Source organism: Rhipicephalus sanguineus, chromosome 6, assembly GCF_013339695.2.
Source record: "Rhipicephalus sanguineus isolate Rsan-2018 chromosome 6, BIME_Rsan_1.4, whole genome shotgun sequence".
NCBI lineage: Eukaryota > Metazoa > Arthropoda > Arachnida > Ixodida > Ixodidae > Rhipicephalus > Rhipicephalus sanguineus.
The window spans coordinates 40939214-40949943 of NC_051181.1; the positions used below are offsets into that span (position 1 = coordinate 40939214).

The 10730-nt window shown below is 44.3% G+C and overlaps 1 protein-coding gene across 1 annotated transcript; it reads left to right on the forward strand.

Moving 5' to 3' along the window:
* The first annotated feature begins 9036 nt into the window (after positions 1 to 9036).
* On the forward strand, positions 9037 to 10323 carry LOC119397230 (uncharacterized). The gene has a single exon (XM_037664665.1). It carries the CDS (start codon positions 9037 to 9039, stop codon positions 10321 to 10323), a length of 1287 nt encoding a protein of 428 aa, XP_037520593.1.
* Positions 10324 to 10730: the final 407 nt, after the last annotated feature.

Here is a 10730-nt window from a genome sequence, read left to right on the forward strand (position 1 = left end):
TTACATAAGACTACTGGTGGTTGACAGTTCCGACTCCCTTTGATAGACCAGTACCTTGAACAAACAACGTTTCCACATCCACTTGGAATGAGGGGGCCAGCAAAATGAAGGGGGCTCATTCGAGTGTTCCCTTTAACAGTGGACCGACCTGTACATGGCAAGAGCCGCCTGACAGCTGAAGAAAGAATTGTACTAACTCTGATCAAGTTAAAACACATCTCAAACACATTCCTTAAACACATGTTTGGATGCTCCCTCACGACATGCACCAATACCATAATGCAAACAATTAGAATTCTTGCTCAAATATTGACATCGGTTGTAATGCTGCCATCGAAAGAAGAGGTTGTGGAAAACATGCCAACTCACTTCAAACAATTCAGTAATGTTAGAATTATTGTAGACTGCACAGAAATACCTGTTTTCCAGCCAAACTGCCTTCAGTGTGCACTGAGGTGCTATTATATGTATAAGAAGACATTTACATGCAAATACATGATCACTGTAACACCGGGTGTTGTGATTGCTCATGTGACACAAGGTTATAGTGGTCGTACCTTGGATAAAACAATTTTTGAGCAAAGTAGGCTCCTTGATAACCTGGATCCTGTGTCAGACGCAGTGATGGCAGACCGTCGCTTCGACATTGACGACTGTTGTGCAGAAAGGCTAATTGAACTAATTCGGCCACCTTTCAAGAAAGAAAACAAATGACAAAAGGTGATGCTGTACGCACTCACAAAATAGCATCAGCAAGGGTGCACGTTGAGCGTGTCATTCAGCGGGTGAAAATTTTCAAAATTTTGTCTACAAAAGTTTCATGGAGAATGGTAGGACAACTAGATAACATAATGACAGTGGTTGCAGGGATCACTAACCTATCAGCATCTGTATTTGCCCCCCACCACTTTTTATAGACGCCAAGGCACATTCTTTCTGTGATACAGTTGATGTGTCTGCAACATAGAACTGCGGCTGGGTTACCTACGTCAATAAAGCGAATGTAGTTTAATTCTCAGTCTATATGCATGTCTAAGTTATGAAGCACCTATTTTTTTGTATTTACAGGTGAAATTAATTTTCGTGTAACCTTTTCAATTGTGGCTAACACTTTATATGGGGGTGTACGAACATCAAATTTCCAATTGTGAAGTGAATTAAAGTAATGAAAACAAAGTGTGCATCGAATATTTTGCAAATAGCTTTGCATACTAACACTACAACTACCGACTTTTGCAAAATTTTTTTCACCAACCAGACATAAAAAAGCAAGTCTTCTTGTAAAGCAAATAAGATACAGGAAAATAATGCATTGTAGAGCACTATCGCTTAGCAGTACGACATCTGGAGTTAATGTTGTCACGAAGGAAGGATCTCTGCTCAATATTTTCAGGAAGCAGCGGCATTGTTGTGCTTGTGACCATTCCTCCAGACAATGAAAACAACCACTGGTGAGACACGTGTGCTTATGTGTTAATCTTGTTGCCATGATTTAATCCTCTAAGCTTGCTTTCTCAATTGGAACAAGCAACGAGAACTGATTGGCACGATGTTCATTGCAGGTGCTTCATGTTCGGAAAACCCAGAATAATGGCGGATTTACTTATTTTTAGACGTTTTTTAAAATGATTTTTGCAGTGGCTCCCCATTTGTTTCGGCGGTTTTGTTTAGTATAATTTCGGCAGTCTATTGCGACAACGTGCTTGGCCTCATACACAATGCCATGTTCTGGCCACTACACTTGAATACTGACACAGCATTTGGAAAAGCACACTAGAGATGGAGAGAATATGGCTACTGAAACTAATTTGTCTATTTGTGCATAAAATTTTCTAAAATTTAGCGCAAGTATGTAATCCTTTGTGCTGATTTCAATACTTAGGAACTTTTGTGATGTTGGAATATTAAAAATAGGGAGGGTCTTGTGAATTGAATACATACATAGTCAAAGTTTTGAATATTCGCACACCCCTATTTTTATCGCTCACTTTTTACGCTAATGTCAGCAACACATGAGAAGTTCCATCACATTCTATGGAATACACATTTTATTGGGGATTAGCCTACTTTTCATCACGGCATCGTGTGAGCTCAAGGCATTCTGGACTTGGGACGCCTATCCTGAGCAACTGTCAAAATTGAGGTGTTTATTTTAGCCCTTTGGAATCGGCCCAGTTTAATTTTTCATATACAATTGCGGGGGTTTTATATCTCAAAACTACGATATGATAATGAGGGATGCCAAAGTGCAGGGCTCCGGGAATTTTAACCACCTGATGTTCTTTAACGTGCACCTGAATCTAAGTACACGGGTCTCTAGCATTTCACCGAGATTCGGGCGCCACGGCCGCGCAGGTTAATTTTTTGACAATGTTATTCAGCAAAAATAAGACATGCCAGTTACTTTTTACCACCTACGGTAAACCAAGCCTGGTATGCAAGTACTCAGCTACCACTGAAATGCAGACACAATATCTTTATGTACATCTTAATGATGTCATAGCCACTAAGGCAGTATAGTGCGGTTAAAGTTGTCAGCCGCCTATGTGCAGCAAATCGAATGAAGTGATGTCCCGAGATTTTTCACACGGGATGAGTAGAGACAGAAATGTAAAGGGAGAAAAGAAAAAAAAAGTTTCAGACTTCATCAGTATCTTGACAAATACAAGTTCTGAAGGGCAGAGCAAAGCGACAAATCACTAGTTATAAGATGCTTCATTGTAATGGTAGATTACTGGAACAACCATTTATTTTGTAGACCTGACTCGATACCAGTATGCTTATCTTTGCAGTATTGTATTTTTTGTGCAGAGCAGTTGCATTATTCATTTGGGTCACATGAGCATTGTACAAATGTCATACCAATTTATGTTGTCTAGCATGAAGTTGAAATATCAAGCATGATGTAGCATCATGTGTAGAAAATGAAAATAAAGAAGTACAAGTAAACCGATGTCTTTTATCATGTTATTTGAACCAAGTACAGCACTCGTATTATGTCTTAAATGGTGAAACAAAGCAGCCATGTATTGGATTTATCAAAACTATGCTTTATTAACTCCTAAATATTATCACATACTGCTACAATGATTGTAGCACAGCTACCATGCGACAATATATTGCACAGGGAAGCATGCAACACAGCAGTGCCTCCATCGGTCACAGCAGTGCCTCCATCGGTCAAGTCCAAAACAAAACAAGCTTCGCAATGCATGCAGAAAGGCAAATGAAACAATGACGTGTTGCTCAGAATGACCTGCCTTTGCTTCATGGCGTTCTAGGGGACAGGTGGGAAGTACACCGTTCCTGCAATGCAACGTGCCCCCGGTTTCCACTACTCTAAAAACTTGCGTTTCCATAACCCTGCACATTAAACAATGACTGGACATGTCCGACTGATTAAAGATGTGGGGCTGACTGGGACTGGGGGGGGGGGGGAGGGCAGTCAGCCCCTTTGCCCTCTTGTGTACAATGAATGTGTCTGTGAATGAGGGAGTTCTAAGCAGCACCTAACTACTTCATTATGGCCCAGTCTTACTTTCAGCCATTATATTGCCGAAACGGAGTGAGCACCTTACCTGTGAGTCTCAATCGCAGACTCTGGAGCAGCCTTGCGGAGCTGCTCACCAATTTTTCGCAACTGATCTACAGAGATCACGGCAGTTGAAAGGTCTCCTTTCACGTGATAAAATTCTTGCAGTGGCACTAGGGCATAGGAGCGCTGAACATGTTTGTTTTTTGTTGCCCACGAACACTTCAAGTCTGTTCAGCTTAAGTGCTGAAGAGACTGCAGGCCAGCTCTGAAAATAGCAATTCTGTTTTAGATAGTACTGCAAAAGAAGTTCACTCAGCCAACACTCATTTATTATTGACATAATTCAGTGTTTCATGAGGTGTTTTTTTAAGACGCCTGCTACAGCTTTAACTAAGCTGGCCATCTATAAAAAAATTGTGGGGATTTCCGTCACGAGCATTTGTTCAAGCCATGTTAGAACTATGAATTTAAAAAACCTAAAAATAGGCAGTGCACAAATGGCACACTGACTGTTTTCTGTCACTCAAGTTATTTAGTACTAGCGAATTACTGAGCTTTTAAAAGCAAAATTTCACCAGAATGAACCAAGAACAAATTACTTTAGTTATATTTTAGCCAACTCCTTCATACATTTCCAGGCCCATTCACATCAATTTTCCATTGAGTAAGTGATCCGAAAAACATGGATCTGCTAAAATAGCGTAGCGTTTCGTTGAAACTGATGTCTCGCACGGGGGTTCTAGAACTTTGCGTGATGCAAGCGTCTGCTGTGTTCCCAAGCCCGGGCCCTGCTTCGATTACTGCGCACTGCCAAACGAACAAGCGAGTCTTCGGACGCACACGGCTTTATTTATTACAAACCTTATACCATGGATCGGTGAACGAAGAGAAAGGTGCACTCCTACTTCCAAGCGAAGCTACGATTGTCTTTACCCAGAGATACAATATTCCAGACATAGCTCCATTCTGTAATTAAGTGAACAGCATGCGTGTTCAGATTTTGACAGGACAACGGAACTCACTGGGATACATGCAATCTGCAACACGAGTCGCGGCGCAGTCACCTCGAAAACAGTGAAGGCCTTACCTGTAGCAGTGCAGCAACGCCACGCACAAGTGCTTGCACCTTTCGGAGAGGCCCACGAACACTTGCCTTCTTCAACTTCGGGCTCGCTCGACAGGTTCTTCAGCTTCAAGAAAATCTGATGCGGCTCACCGAAGAGGCTCGATGTTTGTACACACAGCGCAATTATCTCCACTGTTTCGCCAGTGAAAGTCTTTATGCCAATTAAAATAAGGTGATCTGCAGCTAGCACCCTTTCACCTTAGACGAAACAACGCAATCCAACGCCACAATTCAACGCCACGTCAACACAGCGCCAAGTGAAAGTGCCGCGTTGACCCTGTTTGTCGCAGTCATCTTTGTTTTTTCGACCAGTGTTGCCAGCACACAAAGCGTTTTCTGGAGTTGCGACTACTTTAACCTATGGTACTTTCCTGTAAAAAGAGGCTGGCTCGCCGTGGAAGCAGTTGAGGGGTCATACTGGGTACGATAAACGTTTGTTCCGCAGTGGTATACTGTACCTAATTTTCTAGGAATACAGTCGGGATCATCGAGAGTGTTTTGTAGCTGATATTTTTGGACGAAAAGTGATTTGCAGCATGAGTCCGGTTTCGATAAGGAGCGCAATATCAACAGACAGGACAAAGAACAGAACGCTCTCTTGGCTTTGTTTTTATTGCTCTCTCTACTGAAATTTGAATGGACACGAAAGTGAAGCAATGAATTGGCTTAGACTGATAAATTGTACTCTGAGAAATCTAATGTCGTTAATTTCACCAACACAGATGCAATAATAACGGAGAAAATCAAGGTCAAGGTTTCATTTTTATATTTCGTGCCAGAATCTCCACGGGTGAAAATACGGATTTCAAAGCGTATTTTTCGTATTTTGGCGACTTTGGCTCGTCTAAATTGCCTGAAGCTTTCTATGCTAAATCTATAACCCCCCCTCCTCTCCGGAAGACATTGCACTTCATTGTTACCGATTAGCAACTGCGTAGGACCTAGCAGACGCCGTCAAAATCTTTCACGCATTTGATGCGGTAATTTCAAAGTGGCGTCACCAGCCGTAATTTCTTTTTGCCCGTTTTCTCCCTTCCCATACGCCTTGTCGTGGCAGGCGTGGTGATTTTGCAATTGTGAAAGAGCAGTTTAGTAATACGACAAAAACAGTGCGAGATGCACAGACATACACATTTTACTGACTGATCGAACTTCTTCCATAGCTTCCAAAGCGTTGCACCTGATGTATGAAACGGAGTATAAGCGTCCATCTGAAGTCTGGACACACCGTGGAGAACAGTTACTTGACATTCTATAATGATCAAAACCCTTTGTGAGGCCACCACCAGGAAACACAGCGCTTTTTTTCCTTTATTTTTTTTCTTTCTTTGCTGACATTTTTTTGTTCTGCCAACTCGAAAGTCGGTTTTGTGTCTTTGCTTCATTGTTTATTTGTTTGTTTTTGGCTGCTTATTTGGGCGGCTCTCCTACGTGTCACCGTGACCTTGTCAGCGAAGAGAAAAGTGGGTGTCGCCGTTGGGGACCCAAACTACAGGAGCCTAGGCGCATGCGCGTAGTTCTACGAAGTCCTCGAACGCTGAAGATAGCAGCTAGCTATAGGGTGAATCTGGTGTTTGACTCGCACGGGACAGAGACAAACCCGCCACCACGCGCGCGGCCGCAGAAAATTATTTGGCTGAAATGCCGACGTGCTAAACATCGAAACCCCACGCGGTGGCCTCCAGCTGCGTATTAATAGACTTCTTTACGAGTCCCAACGTAGCGGTGGCGAGGTTACACTTTGGTTGGACTTCTTGGGTGGTAGCGGCTTGCCGCGTGCAACGTACTCCGCCGTTTCTGTTCGCGCGCTCACCGACTGCGCATCTTAGGCCCAGTTCCCGGTAATGTTTCTTTTCGTGTCATGGTCTTTAGAGAGGCTGGATTGGTTTAGGAGATATATCTCATGCATGTCGCCGGCACTTTACAAATCTCAGCTTTTTGACGCCCGGTTGCGCCGATTGCGGGGAAGAGGTCCGCGGCTGCACGGTGCATTTCGATGGTTGCCTTTGGGCAGGCATTCCTTGAACTTATCATAACAGAGAGATGAGTTAGTTGGTATGTATCCTTGCTATTCATTCAAAAAAGACAGGGCGTGCAAACGCGGACGCAAGAAGGAAGTCACGACGCCACAAACGCCGGCTAACAACTGAAGAGGCACACAACGGTTGAAAAGAAAGAAGGCACGTAAACCTATCTGCGCATGCCCATGCAACAGGCGAACCTATCAATCCGGCACGCATGGCGGTCTTCGTGGAAGATAACTGTTAAGGCATTTGATTTCACCTTTATGCAAGTTAATCGACGGTTGGCTCACTCATGCGCTACCACTATTTTCGATATGCCATGCCTCAACCAGCCGGCGCGTTTCTTCATTCCTATGCCGGTACAAAACTGGCCATTCATCGAATTTTGGCGTGCACTTGCACTCTCGGCAATGTAAAGATGGATTAGAAGGTGATCCTCCGGTTAGCGATCTCTTATGTTTCAATGATCTCTGGTTTATGCAGCGGCCGGTCTGTCCTACGTAAAAGCGGCCGCAGCGCAAAGGGACCTTATACACCACACTTCTATAGCAATCAGTGAACTTGTTGGTGTGTTTTACGAAACAAACATCGGTCCGCGTCTTGTCTTTCACTCGTTCATTCTTTCTGCGCACTGAAGGCACACATTTTGCTTATAGTTTATTGGCAGCCGTGAAAACAATATTAACGCCGTATCTACTTCCTGCTTTCTTTAGCCTGTGATATACGCGATGAATGTACGGTATACCTACGACACCTTTCTTCCTATCGCTTTCTGCAAGCATGCTCGGACTTAACACAATGGACTTCCGAACGTTCAGCGACAGTGGCTACTGCAACACGAAGATAACTTACATTTAAAAGACGCGTAACCTGTGCGTTAAAGCTATCACTCATTTTGTGTTGACACGACTTAGTGAGGGCTCGCTTAAGGCACGACATGGCTACGCCGTTTTTTACAACCTTCGAGTGCTTCGACGAAAAATTTAACAGCGGTTTTGAAGATCTAGGAGAATACTGAAAGCATACGTGGTTCCTCTGAAACGTTAGGAAAATGTCTACAAATGGGCCTTTTTCAGGTGCCCTCTCTGCGCATGCGTGGGGATTTTCCGCGCCGTGCATCACGGGATGGCATACGACGCCATTACTATTGAGGGTCAAGCAGTCGTGCTGTTCGAACGGTGAGAGCGTGCGAACTTGTTTTCTTCGCGTTTTTTTTTTTTTCAAGCGGATCACAAACTATGCCGAACCGGTGTGCTGTCGTGGGCTGCGCGAATGTCAGCAGAAAAGATAACACGGTCGGACTTTTTAGATTTCCTGCTGTCGGCTTGCCTGGAGCCAGACGAGCAAAATGGATACAGGTAATGAGCCGCGTCAATCCCGACGGCTCAGCTTGGCAGCCATCGGACAACTCACGAGTCTGCAGCAGACATTTCTTACAAGGTAAGCTTTATTTTATTCTGTGTTGCCGCAAGTAATGTGGTATTGTGCCGTTAGCAGGCAGCTGCTGGCTTAGCGGTCGCGTAGCTGCCTGGATGTGTATTCGATCAGCCGTGGTGGCCAGCCCTGCGACGCCCTACGCGATCGCTGTATAGCGCAGTTTTGCGGGCTACGGGTTAAGAAAAACGCTAATAAAGATGCCTAAATCTACGGGGATAATTATAGCTCTTGGTACCTGCCATACGAGCGAAAGTCAGGCACCGGTCGAGTGCACCGTACACGCGCAGATGCTTGAAGTTATTCGCACTTTTTTAGGAGCGCCGTCGCGTTTGCGCCACCATCCTGACTACGTGCCGTCCGTCTTCAAGCACAACAGAAGCCGCAGCGGAGCCTTATCTCGCTTCAACATATTGGAAAAGAGGCGTGGGACGTATTACTGCGACATGCGTCGTTGACACGTCACCGCGCATTCGTTTGGACGCTTGTTGGTATTGACCTTCTTTCTAGCTACCTTTAAAAAATGCTTAGGTGCCAAACGAGATGCCGTTCAGTGGGATGGGGCGCCTTAGCTTTCAGGCATTCCCAAGGGAGTGCGTGGTGGCATGTGCGCACCCTTGGGTAATGCAAAGATGACCAATTGTACAAAACAGTAAAAACATACAGTTGTCAGAAAACATTTATTCAAGTATTTCATAAAGTGAATACAGGAGGAATGCCCTTACACTTTTCCAATTGTTTACTGCTGACTCAAAAGGCGGCAAGGGGCTTGTGTCTCTTATGTTTACAGGGTAATTGTGTAAAAAATGTTTACTCATGGAATACAAGCTATCTTGTACTGTCACTTTTTCAATGTAGGCTATTCTATATTCGTAGGTGCAAAAGCTGCGACTTCCAGCGACAAGGTTGCTAAAAATATGGCGCAAGCAGCGCCCATCGTTCTCAACACAGAAGACGAAGGTGTGACCGGCTGTCACACAAGTGAAAGTATACCTCTGGACGCTCCTCAGGATGACGCCATGGAAAATACGGGCCGTCCGGACAAAAGATGCCAGACTTATGACGAGACACTTAGTCTTGTGCAACTCCAACAGCAGCTTATTGCAGAAAGGGAAGTGTCAGCAAAAGTAAAACAACAGCTTGAATCTCTCAAAGAGAATACTAGCTGCATTGAGCAGCTTCAACAACAACTAGCTGCTGAAAAGCAGTGTTCTGAGTGCCTAGAGCGAGAGCTCATACGTGCCAACAATAGCTTAAAACACTGGAGAGAATGTTACGAAGATTTAAAAGCAAGAACTCTGCGTTTCGAAAACATAAAAACTACAAAGGAGATCCTGTATTACACAGGGTTACCTTCGTCAAACATTTTCAAGTACATTCTAAATTTTGTTCTGGTGCGAAACCCTCAGCTTCTGAAACATGGTAAGCAGATCACCAGTGCCGAAGAACAATTCTTCGTGGTCTTGGTGCGCTTGCGTACTGGCAGGGCATCACTTGAGATAGCCAGAAACTTTGAGGTCTCTATGCCGAGTTTCAGCAGAATTTTTTCTTGGTGGGTGCTCATACTAGAGAAAGAACTTCATGCACTGACAGTTTCTCCGACACTCGCTGAAGTGCAGCAAAGCATGCCACATCATTTCAGGCAGCACCCCAACACTCGCATTGTCCTCGACACTACGGAAGTACGAATTCAGAAGCCCTCGGGCCTTAATGCCCAAAGACAGACCTTCTCACCCTACAAGTATGCAAACACCATGAAGTGTCTTGTAGGTGCTACACCAAACTGCTACATTTCCTACGTTTCAAAATTGTATGATGGAGGGACTAGTGACAGGGCAATTGTTCAGCAGTCAGGTGTCCTTGATATCTTGGAGCCAAGGGATGCAGTTATGGTGGACAAGGGCTTTAAGATTGATGACTTGCTGCCCTTAGGTGTGTCTCGCCACATGCCGCCATTCAGGATTGCTGGCGAGGCTCAGATGAGCCAAAAAGATGTGGAGGAAACAAAGAGAGTGGCAAGTGCCTGGGTGCATATTGAAAGAGTCATTCGCAGAATTAAGGAGTTCCATATCCTCGACAGACCATTTCCCATCAATATGATTGATTTAGCCGACCCTGTTTTCAAAACATGCGCATACCTATGTAACTTCAGGGGAGCCCTCATTCGAAAGAACCTACAAATTGAAATGTCAGATTTCGAGTAGCTGCTCGCTCTTTGGCTTGCTTGTCGCCCGTTTTCTGTGGATAGATTTAATACGTTTAAGGATCAGAGCCCTTCTCGATTGCATTGTGAAATGCTTCTATTTTGTGTTACACTATCTCTGTTAATGTCATTTCTTTGTACTATTGTTTATGTTGTATGTATGAGTTTATGTCTAGACCATGTTGCATGGCTGATGTGCTCGCCCTCCTCTGTACAGCCGAATGCCCAGATTGTAAAAATAATGTGAAAAACCTTGCACTGAGCTGCGCAAGCCTTGAAACAGTGAAATTGGACGATTCTGAAGACTAATGTGGTTGCTACCAAGTTGTTTCTAGGCCTTAGCTAAGTGATGAGTAGAGGCCGGATTTTTAGGCGCTAAAAAGCTCGTTTTAGGCGCCAAAAATAGGC